Genomic DNA, 19,752 nt, shown 5'->3' on the forward strand with positions numbered 1-19,752 from the left:
TACCAGTCTGTTTTAAAGTATGAAAGGTACCCAGCTGTAGTTACGTCACAGTGCTTATGTCTGTCTTTTATATATAGTCTTCAATTTTAATGTGTAGGCTTGAGGTCTTAATGTTAATCTGCCTGTTACCAATGTCCTCTATACACATCAAAGCTGTATCTAATGTTAGCAGTGTAGCTGTTACTTTAATCCATTTCAATTGTTGCCATATTAATCATATAAATTGGACCCAGACTTTCCTTCAGCATGGAGAATATAGAAGCTACTTAACAGTCATCATCTGTACCAAAACACTGAGGCTGGGTGTCAAAGCCTAGACAAACCCCTCGATGCTTAACTGAGATTACACAACAATTAAGATAAGAGAGGATGAGATTTTCCTCTCCCCTCAGTCTCTCACCCTCTCTCACTCAATCTCGCTCTCTCTCTCTCCTTTTTTAAGTATGATTGTAAAGAATGTTGTTTAAAGAAGGGAAATTAAGTTTGCCTTTGATGTCTTCTGAAATATGAAACAGCCACACGCTTATAGAAATGTTAAACACTCACCACACACACGCTCACGCTGACACACACCAGCTGATTTCACTGGAAGCCGCTGCTTTGCCCAAACTTTATTATACAAATGCCCAAACAGACTAAACACTTACTTACTTTTCACTGGAAATTACTTAACTGCACAGTTTCAGTCTGTGGAAGTGAGCAGTCACCTGAGCCACCCCCCACCCCCTCACCCCCGCCTCCCGTAGTCTTTTCCCTCCCTCCACCTCTCACTCTCTCCCTCTCTCCCTCTGCTGCTTTCTGCTGACTCCTGGAATTATGATCTGTTTCCCGTCCACAGGAATAATAGAATACAGGAGGAAGAGGGGGGTCGTCAGCAGCTCTGTGGAACAGTAGTGAGGAGTCCAGCTACACTGTGGTTACATTCTGTTTGTATGTGTGTGCGTGTGTCTGCAAATGCGTTTATATCCAGATGTGCTAATGTGCGATGTTTTCCTCTTCATTTCCATAAACTTCACACATTAGAAGATTATCCTCGGACACGGACACACACATAGAAACAGAACTTAAACTCCATTAATGCTCATAAATCTTAACCCTCCTCCCATTATCTTGACAGTAAACGCCTCATGTATACAACCACGCGGCAGGCAGTGGGTCTCCACTCTCTACCAGAGCCTCCAGGCACTTAACACTATCGGCAGTCAGATCCAGCCACTCCAGTGTGTTTGGAGTGTGTGTGGAGTGTGTCCTCAGCCGCATAAATATTTATCACACGGCTACCCCAGGAATTTTAATGAGCACTGATGGAGAGCAATCAACACAGTAGAGCCAGTAGAGAGAGAGAGAGAGGCGAGAAGAGGACATGAAGTGAGAGTTTGTGATAATTTAGCTTTTAAATATTAACATGACTTTCACTGTTTTCCCGAGGAGATTCACACACTCCTGTTTTTCTACTGATTTAGTCTTTTAAGAGTTTTTGTGTGTGGCTTTCTGAACTAAATTTGTCATTACTGTGTATACATGTGTATTTCCCACTATACGTGTGTGTGTATGTGTGTTCACATGTGCAGTGTAGTATTGTACATACTCATCAAGGTGACAGGGCCACCCCTTAGAGGTCACTTAACACATTGTGTGCAGGCCAAGCTGCATGGGGAGTGAGGGAAGGAAACCTGAGCTGTAACTCACACAGCTCGCTCTCTCTCCCCCGTAGACACAAGCGCATACATAGAATGAGACACGCTGGACCTGGCCTTTGACATCTGGCTGGGAGCGGCTAATAACTGTCTTGGATTCCTAAAGACGCAGCAGCTCGGAGTTCATTGAAATTTACTGCAGTGATGCTTTATTGACTTGAGGAAACAATAAATATGAAATCACTGATTTGTGTTGCCACAGAGTGGCACAAATGAAACCCACAGGTCTTCGTTTCTTCTGCTCAAGATTCCAGGATTTCATAAGATGCCAGATAAATTACACTAAATAGAAAGTATGTCAGTTTGAAGGAGTAGTGCAGACAGAGGTAACCTACATTTTTTTATGACTCTGGTTTCCATATTTTGTTCCAGTGTAAACAACATATTGTGTCAAAAAGAGCTAAAATAAGCGGGTGCAGTCGTGCAGACAATATTTCTTCTTCAAATGTTAAGTAACTGAAGAATAGAGAATATATGAGGATTTTTAGATTTTAAGTGGTTTAAAATGTTTAACCCCCTACCATATAATAGTAAATTCCTCATAATACTATTTTTAGTTTATTTAAAGCAATAAAGTAATAACTTAAAATATTGTGTATAATCTAACCTGTTGGACTGAATTTCCGTCACTGTATTACATTCTCTTTTCAGTTCAGTCACAGTTATATCTGCTAATGTAAGATCTGTGTATGTTTAACTTATCTTACTAATCACTTTGAAACCTACCTTAGCGATCCTGTGCCTCAGCCTCAGGCTGAGAAGCACAATCTACTGTAATTGGACAGATACTTCATGTCAGAGTCAAATTTTTGTGTCACTAGAATTAAGTATGAAGTTATTACCAAGTTATTACAAGATTATGATGTACTGTGAATTTAATTGGAAAAAGAAATGGTGAATGTGAAGCACTTAAAGAGCACCTTTTTAACATTCACCTGTTAATGCACACACACAACCCAGTGACAATAGAGCAGGCCAATCCTCAATAACATCTTAGAATTCAGTAAGATGCTCAAAGATGCCTTGGCATGTGGAAGGGCCATGGATCAAACTCTCAGCCATGTGATTTGTGGACAGCTCGCTCTCACACCTGAGCCATTAAAACAGAGACTACTGCTGTTGTACAAATTACTGCATCGGTCTCCGATTTCATCCCTCCCTCCTTCTCCCTTCCCTTTACTTGAAACTGAGGGTCTTTTGTGCTTTAAAGGAAGTGATAAGTTGAGGCGATGCTGGCGGAGGTGCGTTAGAAATTGACCAGTGACAGATTTGTGACTGTCGGTCCAAGCAGCACTGAAACGATGAAACTCACTTTTTTGCTACAAGTATGTCCCCACCTGCACAGACACACACACAAACACAGACGGCGACTCACACACCTGTGCACATTGTGTATGCATTAACTTTCATGTTTCTGCAGGCAGGCTAGGTATCAGTCTGCTCCTTCCTCATTGTCCCGCCTTCATGTCCTTGTCATTGTCCGCGCAGTAATTCATTCCGGGTTTAAAAGCCCTGGATCAGGGATGACTTCTTCCATCGAAATCCCACCGAGGTCAAAGATCAGAACATCTGGGTCTGGTTGGAACATCTGGGTCTGCTGGGGACATGGAGACCGTGGGCTCCAGACTCTCACAGCGTTCTCGGCCCCTTTATCTAATTTCCTTTGAAGTATTTGCAGCCTCATGTCCACTACTGTACAAATACCAGACACACTACTGGACTTCCAAAACCACATCATAGTCTCCCAGCATGCAATCCTCAGAGCAAGAGAGAGGAAAGAGAATCGGTTTCTTGAAAATGTTTGATCTGGGTAGGTTTGCAGTTGGAAGAAAAATAAATGCAGCTTAGGGACATTTAGCATTTTTTAATCTATCCTGGCAATTGTACTTGGTGTGTGTGTGTGCGTGCGTGTGTGTGCATGCGTGTATGTGTGTGTGTGTGTGTGCGTGCGTGTTCACACATCGCTGCCTGTTAGTGTGTATGTGCCCTTATGTGGGGGTCAGCCCGTGTGCTGTGTGATTTATTGAAAGGCCTTGTAGTGATACCAGATTCCTTTGCGTTAAATGCCTGCTCTGAGGGCCTCTTACTGGCTGTGTGCTTTATGGACCATGATCACACCCTATTTGTCTCTCACTTTTACATTTCTAAGGATTAATTTTATGGCTTCTCATCTTTATTAGACTGGATAGTGTAAGAAAAAGGGCAAAAGAGCAGAATGAGCAAGGGAAGGTCAGACCGCATACTTGAGGACATGTCAGGCTTTTTGTATTACGAGTGATTGTTAGATTGTTTGACTGTATAGGTTACAGTCATATTTTGAGTCTTTTCAATGGTCACACTGCTTTTGTTTTATCTGATGAACAGAAAACTGTAGGAAGATGTTGTGGCTTTTTAGATTGTCCAGTTAAGTTCCATTTATTTCCAGTCATTACCAGTACAGCTGATCAAATAAACTGAGCTGATCAGGAAAGGAGAGGAAAGGACCACCTAGTGCTAAAATCATCAACTTATATGCATTACCAAAGCATATTCCAGGCATGTGATGAAGATTCTTTTAAATCCCAGTCTCATAACTATTGCTTGGGAGCTAAGATTAGATAAGAACTGGGGATGTTGTGGTTTTATTTCAATCTGCAATTTGAGTCTGTTCTTTTTTTCTTTCAAAGTTTGGATCAATCTGGGATCGGTTCAGCCACTACAATGACTCCATTTGTTCCTGAGGAAAGTTTCTGGCTGGTGTTTTCCACATACCAATTACTTGTGGCAGTGTTCATCGCATAATCAGGACAGAAAATGGTCTCAGAAACAAAGATGTGTTTTTTAATGCTTAGTTAAGGTTTTTCATTCAGAAACTTATAGAAATAACTTTACAGCCATGAGCTGATGATCAGAATTGACCGAAATGATGTTGCCTTATTTGTGCAACGCATTGTAAATAATAAATGTGACCCTCTTTTTACTCGTCTGACAAAATGAACTTCTTTCCTAATTCTTTGATGCCACTCAGAGACCTCAATGCCCCTTCATAGGCTTTAACTTAGTCTCGGTTGATGAGCAGGTGTAGATCATATTGTCATTCAACTTGTGAGAGCCATATTTTGTCACAACTAAAAAAAATGATTTATTTATTTATTTTAGATTTGTGCTGCTTAATTGTGTTATTATGACTGCTACATATTTGCAGACACGGACAGAACGCTGAGTTAAACAGGACGTACCAAGCTGTTGGGTTTGGTTCCAAATCGGATCCATATGAAGATTGTATTGTGCCCCCATCTGTTAGTAGTTCATGTTGAATTATTCGCTACATGCTCTGTTTGGGTGAATTCACTTGGCCGCAGAACGCTCTTGTTAGCAGTTTGGACTCAGCTTTTATTTCACTGAGTGGTACTCTGCAGTATGAGCTCTGATGGTGAGGTTGTCTGTCACCTGTAGAAATCCTGGTTGACAAAGACCAGACGCTGGATTAACTTCCTGGATGCTGAACCGTGTGGTTACGTGCTAAGAAGGCAGACTTAGCAGACAAGAGTCTGATTTCAGCAGATGTTTTCCTGCCAAACTCAGATGGAGATTTCAGGCCTAACAGTAGTGGTGACAAAATGCTGATTTAAATACAAGGAATGGCTCTGCCTTCTTCCTCCCAGCTTCGTGTGTTGTTCGATTTACACGTATATTATGTGCTGGGCTATATAGCCTTAAAAATATATCATGATATTTCAAGAAAATTCACAAAATGATATTTATGTAAAAAGCAAAATACTGAGCAGTCTCTAAACTGAATAGTCTCTCCTTCCTTGTAGCCTGGGTGTACTCGATGATGTGTTTTTTGCCTCAAGTGGTCAAAAAGGTGCGTCCACCTTTAGCAAGAACCGTTCTGCGAGGTTGTTACAGTAGCTTTACTTTATTAAATCCTCGTTGGAGGCTGTGGTCATTGTGGCTGTCACTGCTGTAGCAGTGATATCACAATGTAACACTTTAATATCTCCAAAAAAAGAATAATTTCACCAGTATTATCGTGGATAGCGCACACCCCTCATTTAAATCCCAATCTGCTCAGTGCTTTAGAGCTTTCACTGTCTTAGTAAAGTTACTATTCAACAGAAAATATACAGGCGGAGAAAAAACAAGAGTACAAATACTTGCTCTAAAGATACATTCATCTTTTTAGATGTGTAGTTGGTTAACACATCAACTTGAATCCAACCATTTTTGACATCACATAAACTTGGAACATGCTTTAATAGGTCCTTTCCATTAGCAGTAAGTAAGGATTTATGTTGTCTGTTTTGGCACATATTCTGCAAGAATTTCTTCTTTAATATTTAGATAAATTATTTAAACTCACAACCTTACGGTTACTTTAGCTTCCAGTCATATAAAACCACAGAACGATGTGATCTCTTGATGCGTAATACATATTAAGCACCACCACCGTGGACTGTAAATAGGGTATGAGAGAGATGTCCGTCATGCGTGTTACCCTTTGAAAGGAAAACAAAGTCAAAGAAGTAAAAAGTGTGCCATGTGTGGTCAAGGTTCACTTATAAAATTGCCTCTCCTGACCATTAACAGCACTGTCAGGCCATCTATCAGTCACACCGAATGGCAGTAAAGGAGCCTGTATTAAGCTCCTTATGCAAAATGCTGCAGCTGGACGTTTGGAGTCTCGCTGCTCTGCATTTCCATCACCCTCCTCAGTTTCCCTCACAGTTAATTTTGTGGTTCTAAAACTTGGTTTGCAAAGACGTATATAACCTGTGTTGTTGCTACATTACTGTTTCTACAGTGTTTGTAAGAGTGCTGTGATTTACCAGATAAGAAGAATCTCAGCTCAAGTACAAAGACCTCTCCATCTCCAGATGTGACATTATGTTAAGAAAACGCCGTCTGTTTTGGACTTTCGGGTAAATTTGCTGGTCAAAGCTGTACCTGTAAGGCAGTCGCAGGCTTTGGGAGCTCGCCTCTAAACTGCAGGTGCATGGATGAATTTGTCACTTGTCTCGTTTAACAGAACGCAGACACAGTGACTCTTTAAAGATGGAGTCTGCGCTCCAGGTTCAGCCCATTGAGTTCAGGTAAGGGTCTTGCCATTGGCAGCAGGTGTTGCAGCTTCATATTTATTTCAATTAATTTGAACTACGTATGCATGCAGACAGAATCTAAACAAAAGGCAACTTCGGGATTTTTTTTCCCCTGCAGGTCAAACTTCCTGCATTTGTTTAGTTTCCCTTTTCAAGCATCTGTCACCGAAACACTCACATCAGATTAGACTTAACTATCCTGCTGTTTAGCAAACCATCACTAACAAAGGTATAAACCATGTGACTCTCCCTGATGTATAGAAATTATAAAGGAGATGTAGTTGCTACTTGTTAATGTCAGCTTACCGCTTTTCTCTAAACCAGTTCGTGACTAGACTTCTTTTATGCCAGCTATAAAATGTTCTCCATTACAAACCCTAATCAATATAATTATGAAGCAAGTGGATTATTTAATATAATTGTGGAGTAAGTCGCCCTATAATAATTACATTCAGCCTCATGATAAATTATGTCTCATTGCTGCAGGTAATTAGTCTGAAAATGTTTCCAGTTATGGCTTTGAGTGCCAAAATCGTTTGTGAGTAATGTACAGAGCTGCTCACATGAGAAAGAGCTGTTTGTCCTGCTGTTACAGACGGAGGAGAAAATGGGCTGAAGCTTTCATCTGCTCGGCTGTATATAGACCATGCAGAGTTAAAAATAAAAAGACCGCTCACCCAGAATTGAACCAAGTTTTCAACTCGGGCCAAATAATATCAAACTGAACGCTGTCAGAAACCTGAATCGGCCTGTGCTTGTTCCCTCCGTGTGTGTTCAGTGTTCTTGCCTTTGTGTGTAATCAGAAGAGTGTGATTAAGCACTGTGGAGCCTCTCTGAGATGTGGGTCCCCGCTCTCTAAAAGGCTGAAGTATGCCAGCGCTGCCGTGTGCGTTCCTCTGTAATAAGATCACCCAGAAAAGACGTTTTCAAGAGGTTCAGTGTCAGATGGTAACACTGCTCTGCTCAGTGCACTTTACTCTGGGCTGCTGTTCATAGGTGGGGTTTGGCGTCCCGCTTCCGGCTAACAGTGTGTGCTATAAAGCGATATTCATTTCAACTTTGCAACAACAGTTTGAAAAAGAGCCTACTGTGTTTAAACGACAAAGCCAGGTCAGTAAAAGAAACGGTTTGGATGTGCAGGAACTTTACCGACTGCACCCCGCTTCCAACGTTGGCGCGAGAAGCGGGTACACCAGCTGTGAGTCAGGCCTCGTCGTTCAGCCTGAGTGTTGGACCTCACTGATGCTCATGTGGCTGAATGAAAGCAAATCCCCTGCACGTTCCAAAGTCTTGTGGAAAGACTGAAACTAGAAGAGCGGCATCTGCACGCAGCAGCAAAGTCAGTTAAGTCTTAAAATGGTAGTTCTGGTTGACACGGTGACACTTAAGGTTGTTTAAGCTGGCAACACTAAGAGCGTATCGACCATGAAATACCCTTTTGAGCTGAAAGTTTAGCGAGTATTTACCGTTCCTTTGGTTATTTGTCTTGTGTTGTGTTTTTTAAGTCAAACTTGTTTTTCTTCATGGATTGCATTATCCTTACACTAACACTTACTGTATACGTATCCTCTTTCAAATTCCAAAGACCAGCTCTTTAGCTCTTCCTCTCTTTCAGGTTACGTCACTACATGTGATGTTCACACATGCAGGATCTTGTCCGCTGAATTCCATCCAGTATGCGCATGCATCATTTTCTGTATACCTCTCTGTGCACATGGATGCCGTTTATTACTTATCAATGTATGTGCAGCTAACAGCAGAGATCAGCAGAAACACGATTAGCCTGAAAACATATATGCCAGGTTAGTTAAAAACAAATAATAACACCCTTTAGCAGCCACACCATGCATGCATGTAATCCATTGAAGCAATGACAGATTGCACCACTGATAGTACAGACTGCTGCCACAGTGAGTTTCAGAGGCTATTTTGTTTGGTTGTCCTCAGACTTTTGGTCTTGGAGCATGAGGAGGCCCGTGTAGTGAGAAAAGAAAAGAGAGAAGCACAGGGGAAACCCAGCACAGCACTTTGAGCACTTCTTGAGAAACCACCACTGCAGCAATAACTGTGTTTAACACGAGCCGTCCTGTATAAAAGTATTAAAATCACAGAATCAGCCTTTCTTCGTCTGTGTGTTCGACACAGTTGTCCATGAGTGAGAATCTTTGTAAATATAAGAAATAGAATAGTGGGAATAGAAGTCGGAGAAAGGACTGAAGCTTAAAAAAGACACACAAAGAAGAGGCTTCTCTCTCTTTCTTTTTTTTATTTGGACTCGCTTTGGTGGTCTGAAGCAGGGTCTCACTGGATCTTGAACCCGGTGCAAAACCCAGCGGGGGGGGAGAATGAGTGAGGGGTTGAGGGGGAGAGGGTGAGTGGGGAGGGTCCTGAGCTAGGGGTTACACCACCAGAGTCCCACAATTTATCATGCTCTGGCACCAACGTGGGCTGTCTGGACAGATCGGAGGTGGGGAGCCGAGAGGGTGGGATTGATGGCCGGGGAGACTCTGTGACCTCCTTTGTTCCCCCAAGAGAGGAGATAATGTGTGCATGTATGTGGGAGAGAGAGAAAGTTATCATCACCCTCCATCCCTTGCATCCTGTTGAAGACATCAAGTTTGGATATTGAGTTTGATCCAGCACGTCTTCATATCGGAGTGACACATCAGCTGGGCTGAGGGGTCTCCTCCTCACAGGCGTCAGATCAGTCATGACAGATCATTTGTTTTTCTTTCTCCCCCTCTCTCCTTTCCCTTCTTTCTCCTTTTCTCTGGCTCCTCTCTGTCTTTTTACTAGGACTACCTACAAGGTGACAGCACCAAAGCCTCTCAGAAGTTGGGTTGGAAGCCAAAGGTGACTTTTGAGGTAGGTTGGTTTGAGAGCACAGCCGGTTGGTCCTGCTGGATAGCATTAGCACACATATAATAAATGTAATGGGAGTAGTTTTCCACGCGTGTAGACAATGGCATGACGTGATGAAATCAAAGGTGACTGAAAAAAACCACCAAATCAAAACATTTCAATGACAAATGAAAGAATGGTTTTGAAAGCCTGTAACGATTTCTAGAAACGCAGCCTTCTTTCAGCGAACTGTTAAAAGAAAATACACAAAGGTTCACTGCATCAAATTCACACGAAGCAACAGAAAACCAACCAGCACATGAGTTTTGAGTCTTTTAGCTTTTAGATTAGAATTTTATTACAGTTGTATATTTTATCTACTTTTCATTTTATGCTGCATCAGATTATTATAAAGCTCTTTGGTACCAAAGCTCTTTGTTTATTCCTTTCTGTGAATAGTGCTATAAAAATAAATACTTGCTTTATAACATTTTGTATGTTGTTTAAAAATCAGCCTTTTAATAAAAGATTATTAAGCAAAGACTACTATAAATTAAGCAAATATTTCTCAATATATTTTTTTGTAATTATATACTGAGAAAAGCACTTCTAAAAATATATATATTGAAATATAATGAAATGTACTTCAAATAAATATTATACATATTTTAGAAAATGTAATTTTTTGAAGTGCTTAGACGCTTTGATTAAATAGTTTCTAAGGCTAAATAATATATTAATAATGCAGCCAGTGTTGAGAAAACACAACTGTGTTTTTCGGTTAAACCTTATTTATTTTGGAGAAAGAAAAAAAAAAGAAAAACAGAGGTTCAAGGTTTCATATTTTCTCAACTTTACCGGCTCGGGAAGTTTGGCTGAACTATAAAAATATAAATTCTGAATCTTCTGATAAATAAAAAACAATCTTATCTCCTATCTGTCGCTGCAGACACTCTGAGCTCTGAGCTCTTATCAATACAATATGACCCAACGACACAAGCACGTTATGGATCATTGTCAGGTCCTAATACTGATAAACTCGATGTATTTATTATGTTTATCCAGCTGCAGTATAACTGTGTGTGGAAGGGAGGTCTTCACGTAGGCCGAGTTTAAACCGCGGGTGTAAACGAGCCTTACTTCATGTATTTTATGTTTGTGTCTTTACCTTTTAGAGATATCAACCTTTCCAAATAAATAAATCTGATCCTGTCCCCTTGCAGGATCTGGTGAAGGAGATGGTGGACGCAGACATCGATCTCATGAAGAAAAATCCAAATGCCTGAAGCCAAGTCAGTCAGTCCTTAGACAACGGACATGTTTTAGCACTCCTGGGTTCTTCCACTGAAGAACCCCACCTTTCCTTTTTACCTGTATGACTCTTCCAAATCAATTGATTGTCTTGTTGTGAGTGAATAATGGTTGCTGTTGTATCTGTTGTCTGTTTCTCATATTTAGATTGATTAAATGTCTTTTACATTTCAACACTGATTATGTTTTATTGTTATTACTGAGGGGTTTTTATTGTATTTTTTTTTTTTTATTGTTTTGGGACTGTCAACGCTGAAATCTTTTCCCCTGAAGTGTGACGTGGAAAAAGTTAAATGAATGAATAGAAATGATTGGATATTTTTATATTTTATTAATATGAGCAGGGGATCCATTTGGTACAATAAAAAAAGTCTTTTAACATCGTGTCTGTTTGTTTTCTCATGAAACACAATAAATTCTATAGAAGGCCTAATTTTTTTCTTTTTTTAATTCTAAGGAAATGTGGGAAATAAAAGCTGCAAATCCAGGTTTGAACCGCAGGTTGCGTGCGCGGAGTGTGCATGTGCACGCGCATGGGATCCCCAGTTTGTGCAGAGGTCTGGCTATTCTCGTGTCGTTTCTTTCCTCTCTGTTTGCTCCTAATTCCAATTTTTTCTTTAGAATTTACCAGAACACTGCGCTCCTTTATTCTGAGGGAAATGCGTTTTTCTCCTGCTCTCAAACATCTACATCTGGATCGTGAGCGGCCTTGTGGCCTAAAATGAATGCCCGCATTTAAACTGTTGGCCCTGACTTGTTGTGACCCTGACGGTGACGGTTGCTGGATGTGTTGGACACTCGTAACTGTTCCCACTTTGCAGAAGTTAGATGACTTCTTCTTCCTTAACAGACACACTGCTTTCTCTTTGCTCGTCTTTATTGTTTGATTCGAGGTATTGAATCCAAAAGGGTCGTTTTCACGAGGGCACGTCATTCATACTTGTTTAAGAAAAAGAGTATATTTGATTAAAATGCTGCGACTGGAAGTGATGTAGTGCTGTCATGTGTCTAACAGCCTAGTCATCCATCCTCTGCTGTTATTGACTGTACAGGAGACCTGACGCTCTCTATAGATTACATTATATTATTTGTTGTGTTTAATGATGGTCCTTACTATCTTACATCCCTGCCCTCCTGTATCACACTATTAATAAATATGAATGCAGACGCAATCTAGTGTGTTTACAGTATTTGTGGAAATTTAGCTCTGTTAAAAACAGTCGAAAGAACTCTGCATTTATATCTTCAAAATATAAAGTATGTGCGTGCAGCCAAAATCTACTTTATCTCAAATGAAAGTGCACGTGCACCAAAATGGCCTATCTCAGATGTAGTATCTGATATTTTATTAAAGTATTATTACAAATATTTATGTAAGGCGCCTTTTCTCAATTTCCCGAAAATCATTAAAGTTGTGAAATAAGGTTTGTTTTTTTTTTGTTTTTTGAGGGTTTTTTTTTTTTGTTGTCTTTTTTTAAGTGCGGCATCTTATTCCCACGTGGAATGCTAAATGAAGTATCTCCGATTTAAATGCAGCACTCGGTAAATGTCGGTCCCTCCTCAGAGCACACTGCTGCTGTCAGGTTTTGACATTCAACTTGCGCGGACCCTGAAGGTCTCCGTGAGCGGTCTGTGGAGGGTGGGAACGCCTGTGTGTTTTTCTGGACGGCACCTACAGGACGTTTAAAAGTCTCTGTGATCGTCCTGGACAGCGCTGAGTCTGTGCGGACTCCAGATTGGAAACAGATGTTGCTCTGAGGTTGTTTGGGCCCCCGAAAGCGCGCTGAGAGCACACAACACACTGAGCCCGCGGCCTCACACAGGTGCACCGAGTATTCCCCTTTAATAACACTTAGGCACGTTTTGTGATCGGCTCTGCTGTTGGCGCACAAACAAAGAAAAGATGACTGAGATTTGAACCGAGAAGGTCTCGGAAGGAGGAGGGGAGCAGACTTGTGCAGCTAAATAAACGTTTTTAAGGAGATTAAACGGCTCTAAAGTCACGATTTTCATAATCCCTGAAAAACGCGAATATAATAATTTTCTGTCAAATCAAACGCACGAGAGATATTGTAGGGGGAGGTGATCCCTAAAGTGAAAGCTGCAGGAGGGAGAAGCTGCTCCTTTCTTTCAAAGCTCCAGCTTTACTGAGCACATTTGGACAGACGGCCACAGAGTGGAAGACGGAGAAAAGGATCCGACCAGTGCCCTCTATCATTTGTTATTAGGAAGAGAAAATACAGATCTTGCCCCTGAATATCATCCGTCCATCCATTTTTTAAAAACCTCTTATGGAGTGAGCCTATCCCAGCTGACACATGAGAGGTACGGACAGGTCGCCAGCCCATCACAGGGCCTCACTGAAGATCAAGTTCAATTAAATTAACACGAATCTGAGCACTATCCCGGGACAGGGTAGGTCACCTGCTTGTCGTGTTACTGAGATATCAAGGACATAAAAGATATCCCATTCTTTATTATTACTGCTGGTCTACAGTGCAGATACCTTCACATATTACGATTTTTTAAAAAAAGCACGAAAACAGTGTAAATACAAATAAAAAAATAAAACAAATGCTGGAATTTTAGAAAATCTGAAAATTCATAGTGAGAAACTGGCAAACTACGTGACTAGAGCCTTCACCAAAAATCCACGCAAACAGCAGGCACAAAACAAGACGCAAAATAAACAGTTTACACTGAACCCTAGATTTCAGCCCACTTTAGGCTAAATGGTGAATCCTCACTCCTTTAATTGGTTTGATACGTAAACTGGGCGAAGGACTAAAGTAATTAGGACGCCATTGGCTTTTCTTTATTCTTCTTTTAAGAAAAATAATACATCGAGAAAAAACGCAGGAGGCCAGATTCGTGCAGGGTTAAATACAGACGCGATTTCAATCACTGCTCCTGCGCGAGGGGATTTAGCTGTGTGTGTGTGTATGTGTGTGTGTACCTCTCACAGGAGAGGTGAGGAGTGTGTGAGGGGGGTACGGGCTTACAGTTTAGTCGGTAACTGTGAGATGGCCGCAGTTGCCAGAACTTATATGCATATAACATGCAAATTTGAAGTATTCAAAATAAAATAAAAACAATAACAAAAAAATAAGCTGTGGATACAAAAGGTCTGTATGGGAGAATCTGGTTGGTAGTTTGGACACAAAACGCGCAGCGAGTGTCAGTGTGGAAATTGTTCCTATTTAATTTCAGGCTCAACCTTCAGAAATAAAAATTCAAACTAGAACAAATGCATAACACCCGCGAAAATGCGTTAAACTCTGTAGAGATTTTTATTCTATTTTGTTTTTCTGTGTGAAACAGTAAAAAAATAGAGCCTCCTTATTTTATTTTATTTTTTTTAAAAAGCCCCCTGCAAATGTGTGGGGCTCCCACATGTTTCCAGGAGCTTCATATGTTTCCCCATAAGCGCTCTGATACCTGCCAAACCTTTAGAGCGCATGCTGTGGGCTATCGGGTTGCTTTGCCACTCGTGACTACGGCACTTGTGCAAAGATCTGGCCTTCAACGCTAATCAGACACTGGGATGAATTCCCCATGTAGAACATCTGCAGACAGCCGGGGCCGTAAACTACACCTACGCTCGTGTGATCCCTCGAGGCTACAGTCATACTAATGTGAACATTAAAGTATCCCGAATGCGGCATTAAACAATAATTCCTTAACCGGGGCTTCTGTGAGCACTTCAGTGCGCGCCTAAAGCTCCCCTTCTCTTCCGGGACTCGCTTTAGTTTGACTGTTTGTTATTGTTTGATACACTGCAGGCCCTGAAGCTGCCACGGCCAGCCTGAGATGTGCACTGCACGTGAAGCTGCTTTAGATAAAGCAGGGACGGGCTTTAACGCAAGCTGCTCACCGTCCTTTCCTAAAGTGCATTGTTGACATCCTCTCCACTGACCTCCATCACCTCCTCCTGTCTTGTACTAGCAATGAAAAACGACTCGCCATCGTGACTGGCTTTTCCTTCCTGACTCTTGATTGCTGATCAATCACAAAGACGTTTGTTTGGAGGGAATAACGCGTTTCTCGTATTTGCCTGCGCTCTGCGTGCAACTGGTGGTTATTTGCACATTTATTTATTTGATTTGTATGTAGTGCAGATTGCATTTGAACCGCAGTCTTAACCTCACCTGCGTGGTTTGTAGCAGAGAAGAAACGGCACATTGTTTATGTTAGTTTTAATGAGCTTGACTCATCTGACTGCTGGCCCTGGGGAGCGTTTGCGTGCTGGATTTCTTTCTTTCTTTCTTTTTTTTTACTTTTACTGACTCATTAAAAACCAATCCACACGGGCCGAAAACTAACAGTCACGTTTAAGCTTCAACTACCAGCCACTTAAAACACACACACACACACACACACACACACACACACACACACACACACACACACACACACACTACTCTGTTTTGTTTTCATCTTTAAAGCCCTGCAGCTCGATGATTGCAGAGGTTAGAAGGCGCCATTAAAATAATAATATTTTATTATTATTATTATTATTATTATTATTATTGTGTGGAGTATATGTACTCGCTAGTAAGATTATTATAATAATAATGAATAATAATATAATTGTTTTGCATGATTAAGGGGTTCCCGCCATTACATGTAACAGTTATATGTAACTGATATTTTTCCTGATGATTTTTTTCTAACTTTAGATATATGTATATAAATATTTTTTTCTTCTAAAGTCAGGTTTTTTTAAAGCAACCAAAGGGGCCATATCTTATTAACACTGAGCATGCGTGTCTCCGTGTAAAACTGCCTACGCGCATAAGAATGACATTTTAAAAAGGCCGCTGTAAAGTTTTAATAGCAACCTTGTTTTTTTGTTGCTTTTTTTAAGGAGGGGGGGGGGGTCCCCAAGTTTTCGGGGAATTACTGGAATAAACACGTGACACAGCAGTAATATTTCAATCAACCAGAGCCGCGGTAAATCTCGAGCCCTCAGGAAACAAACAAACATTTAAAAATAAAGCAAAGCTGGCTGCAGTACATCCCTCTGTCACAGATCGTACCCATCAGGCCGTCATCCTGGTGCATCAACAAGGACCCCCCCACCACCCCCACCCCACGCGGGGGTCTCCTCCAGCAGCAAAATCAACTCTGAAGACAAATCCAAAAACAACTGCATCCAAAAAGCTCCCATCATCATTCCCAAACAGCAGTCAGACGGAAGCCTGCTCACTTCGTAATGACTGATTTGTTTTGCTGACAAGGCCTTCGGTGAGTTCAGACCGCGCTGGTGAGCTGCTGCCACACGTGCATTTATTTACCGCCGGCGTTTACACTCCAGGACTGAACATATACAGCGCGCAGGTGAGGCTGGAGCCTCGCATTAAAAAAAGAAAATGGCATCTGCTAGGCTGCTTTCACTTTGAAAGGTAAACTCGGCTCGCCTGTGCAGGGCCACAGTCTGAATTCAACCGACTTATAAAAGCTTTTCCCTCAAGTTGGAAAATTTATGTATTCACTTAAATACTTTAATACTCATAAACGGGCTTTTAATTTGTTTATTTCTTTCTCTTTCTCTCTTTAAAAAAATCAGAACGTTTAGGTGAATTTAGCGCTTTATAATACATTTTTGAATTGAAATATATTTTAACTACCGTGCAGCTATTTCTGAATTCAAGAAATGTCCCCTTACTTTGGCTCTAGCGTTACTAATAAATCACTCAAATTCAAATAAACGGCACTTTATTAAACAAAACAAAATGTAATGCCTTCAAAATATTTTTTAAACAAATAACACAAAATGAATAGAATAAGTCAGTATAGGCTACACAGTCCCTCTATTTCTATACAAGAACTGGGACAATTAAAATGCAGCAATAAGAAAATTGCGGAGGGGAAAAAAGTGTTTGGTCCTCAATGTCCAACCACTCCCTTTTCCTAAAAAATAAATTACTATATTAGGCTATAATTTACAGTCTAGTCGTAACAGCCGGGTTTGAGCCATCTTTAGAAACTATTCTCGAAGTGAGAGGGAAGGAAACTTACGTGTTTTGGTGTTACACAGCTCTGCACAAAAAAATACAAAAGACAAAAAATCGCTCTGAATCGCTTGTCCATTCGGAGTGTGAATGAAAGACCAAAAGTACAAAAAAATATAGAGAGAAATTATATATTAGAGTTATTAATTTAAAAGATGCGCTTGGCTTTCAGAACTTGCTGCAGTCATAAACAAAAGCTCCTGAGGTGCGGTAGATGGACTGTCCGGACGGGAAGGCCATCTGACAGCTATTATTCCCGTTCACTGGAGAGCCGTTCAGCCCGATCCGCTGGGACTCGAACATCTCCCGCACCGAGTGGAAGTTCTGCTGCTGCGCCGGGTAACCCGGGCTCAAGTGACTCAGGTCCCCATACCAAGATGCGAGCCGACCCTGGTGCGCGTGGTGACTGTCCTGGCCCGCCTGGCTCAGGTTTCCGTGCCCAAGTGAGGACGCGGTGGTCGTGGTGATGCAATAATCGGGCAGAGCCTCGTCCACTGTGGTGGAAGGGGCCAGGTGGCCGCTGGAGGATCTATCCCCTGCGTATAGACTCATGGCTTGCATGTTGCAGTGATAAGTGGCGTTGGAGCTCGTGGAAATGGCGTTCTGGTTGCAGGTCGTTGAGCTGTAAGCGGACGTCTGGTTCGGCGAGTAGCTGAGCGACAGTGAAGGGGCGATACCTGTCCGAGAGGAGGCGATGTGAGGTGGGGAGAGCTCGGCCTGCGGAGACCCCCGCATGGAGGTCATGATGTTATCCACGCTGAAGCCCTGCGCAGGAGCCTGGCCGTGGTGATGGTGCTCGGTTCCTTCGATGCTGAGTGACCGGGTGGAGGGGACGCTGTGAGGGCTGCCCGTTGACAGGCTGCTTCTGCTATCTGGACTCTCGATTTTGGGCACGGCGCCGAGGGTCGGGGATGCGGCCTGAGGTGGCGTGGAGTTCCCATTCTCAGTCTTTATATCCTGGATCCGCACCGGCTGGGAGCCCTGCATGGGCGGCTCGGGCTCCCGGCCCGCCGTGCGGACAGAGGGATCTTTGCTTTGCCTGTCCCGCTCGTCCTTGTCCCTCTGCACGTCCTTCTTTTTGAACCTCTTCCGGCGCCGTAGAAAGCTGCCGTTCTCAAACATGTTGTAGGAGTCGGGGTCCAAAGTCCAGTAGCTGCCCTTACCGGGCTTCTTGTCGTCCCGGGGCACTTTAACAAAGCACTCGTTGAGGGACAGGTTGTGCCGTATGCTGTTCTGCCAGCCCTGCTTGTTGTCCCGGTAGAAGGGGAACCTCTCCATGATAAACTGATAAATCCCGTTCAGGGTGATCTTCTTCTCTGGCGAGTTCTGAATCGCCATGGTGATGAGGGCGATGTAGCTGTAAGGGGGTTTCACCATGTCCTTCGGCTGGTGCTGAGGAGTGTACGGTCCGTACGGCCGGGCCATGCTGGCCGGGTACTGCTCGTGGGCTGCATGCGAGTACATGCTCATAGCCGCAGGCATTCCCGTGTATCCCCCGCCGGCCCGGTAGTAGCTCTGATCGCTGCTGATGTAGGGCACGACTCCCAAAGAATTGGGACTGGAGACGGAATAGCGCGCCTGCATCCTGCGCAATGCGTAAAACCTCCCCAAAGCGCTCTCCCTCCACAAACTGTCACAACTTCAGCTTGCGCTCCGATCTCTCTCGCAGCTCTGTTCACTGTGGAAGTTCCTTTTTCTAAGCCGCAGCTCGCCAGGGTGAACCGAAGAGAGCACGCACTGCTACAGTGAACATTTGGAAACTAAGAGGGCTGGAGGAGTCGCAACGAGGAACTTTTTTTTTTACCCTTCACATTTTTTTCCTCCCTTTTGGCTCCTCGGACTGCTCCACCCCGAATCCGAATGTGTGCTCCATTATCCAATGGGACGGCGAAATGAACCTGTGGAAACGCTGCACGGTGATAAAAGTTACTACCCCCACTCTTTCCTCCACCCTCCTCCCCCGCACTTCTTTCCCTGACTTCTCAGTTCAGATCACGGAATTATTAAAATGCTTTTCAGGGTGTGCCCAAAGTGCCAAAAGATTCATTTAATGGCCCAAATTGTGAGTTATTTATTATTTTCTATTAATTCTTCATTTTGAGACTCGTAAAATTACTTCACGGTGAAAATGGAGAAAGTGGATTTATTGTGTATAATTGATCGGAATAAGGTTTTGTTTTTGTTTTGTTTTTTTTGGTTACCACAAATTCTTAAGGAATTTCTCTCATAGCAGACACGAGCCTGATATCAATTTCCAAAATTTAAAAAAACGCGAACGTGCACAATTAAACCTGCAGTTAAATCCATTCAGCGATGCACGGTGATCTGAGACCTGTCAGTTTTGTGAGATATCAGATGAGCCTGAGCCTCTGAATAAACAAGCGGACATGAAAGGGCGTGGATGCCTCCCCGCTCCTCCCCGACAGCGCCGGTGGGCGGTGTGCACAAACTAATTAAAGGCTAAATGAAGATCATTTGGCCCAGCTGGGTGTGGAGAAGTTCCCCAGGGCGCGAGCGGCTGCTGAGACGTTTTTGAAAGATGAAGACCTCCAAATGTCACTCGCACTAGACGGAGTGTTAACAGAGCCATGGAAGTTCTCGGTGATTTCTGTGAGGCTGGGGGTAAAAATAAAAAGTGTGAGAGGTGTTAGCCGAATTCAAAGTAATTTAAAGGCTTTAGAAATTTACATTTGTTTATTTAGATATTTTTTCAAATAATCTAAATTATTAATCTTATCATACAAACTATGAACTTGATTGAAGATAAGATTAAAGAAAAACTAAACTATGTGGTTTGTTTTGTTGCTG

At 42.4% G+C, this 19,752-nt stretch overlaps 2 protein-coding genes across 2 annotated transcripts in view; one reads left to right on the forward strand and one right to left on the reverse strand.

Moving 5' to 3' along the window:
• Positions 1-11,104, forward strand: part of gmds (GDP-mannose 4,6-dehydratase) — a 179,962-nt gene extending 168,858 nt beyond the window's left edge. Inside the window, exons 10-11 of the mRNA XM_085138085.1 lie at positions 9,575-9,643; positions 10,843-11,104. Coding sequence (XP_084994211.1) covers positions 9,575-9,643; positions 10,843-10,905 — 132 coding nt within the window. The 3' untranslated portion in view covers positions 10,906-11,104. The remainder of the gene's footprint in view (positions 1-9,574; positions 9,644-10,842) is intronic.
• foxc1b (forkhead box C1b) lies at positions 4,817-18,913 on the reverse strand. Its single transcript, XM_085138073.1, has one exon. The coding sequence runs from the start codon at positions 18,526-18,528 to the stop codon at positions 17,113-17,115; it is 1,416 nt and encodes a 471-aa protein (XP_084994199.1). The 5' UTR covers positions 18,529-18,913; the 3' UTR covers positions 4,817-17,112.
• Positions 18,914-19,752: the final 839 nt, after the last annotated feature.

This window comes from Neolamprologus multifasciatus, chromosome 17 (assembly GCF_963576455.1).
Source record: "Neolamprologus multifasciatus chromosome 17, fNeoMul1.2, whole genome shotgun sequence".
NCBI classification, from domain to species: domain Eukaryota; kingdom Metazoa; phylum Chordata; class Actinopteri; order Cichliformes; family Cichlidae; genus Neolamprologus; species Neolamprologus multifasciatus.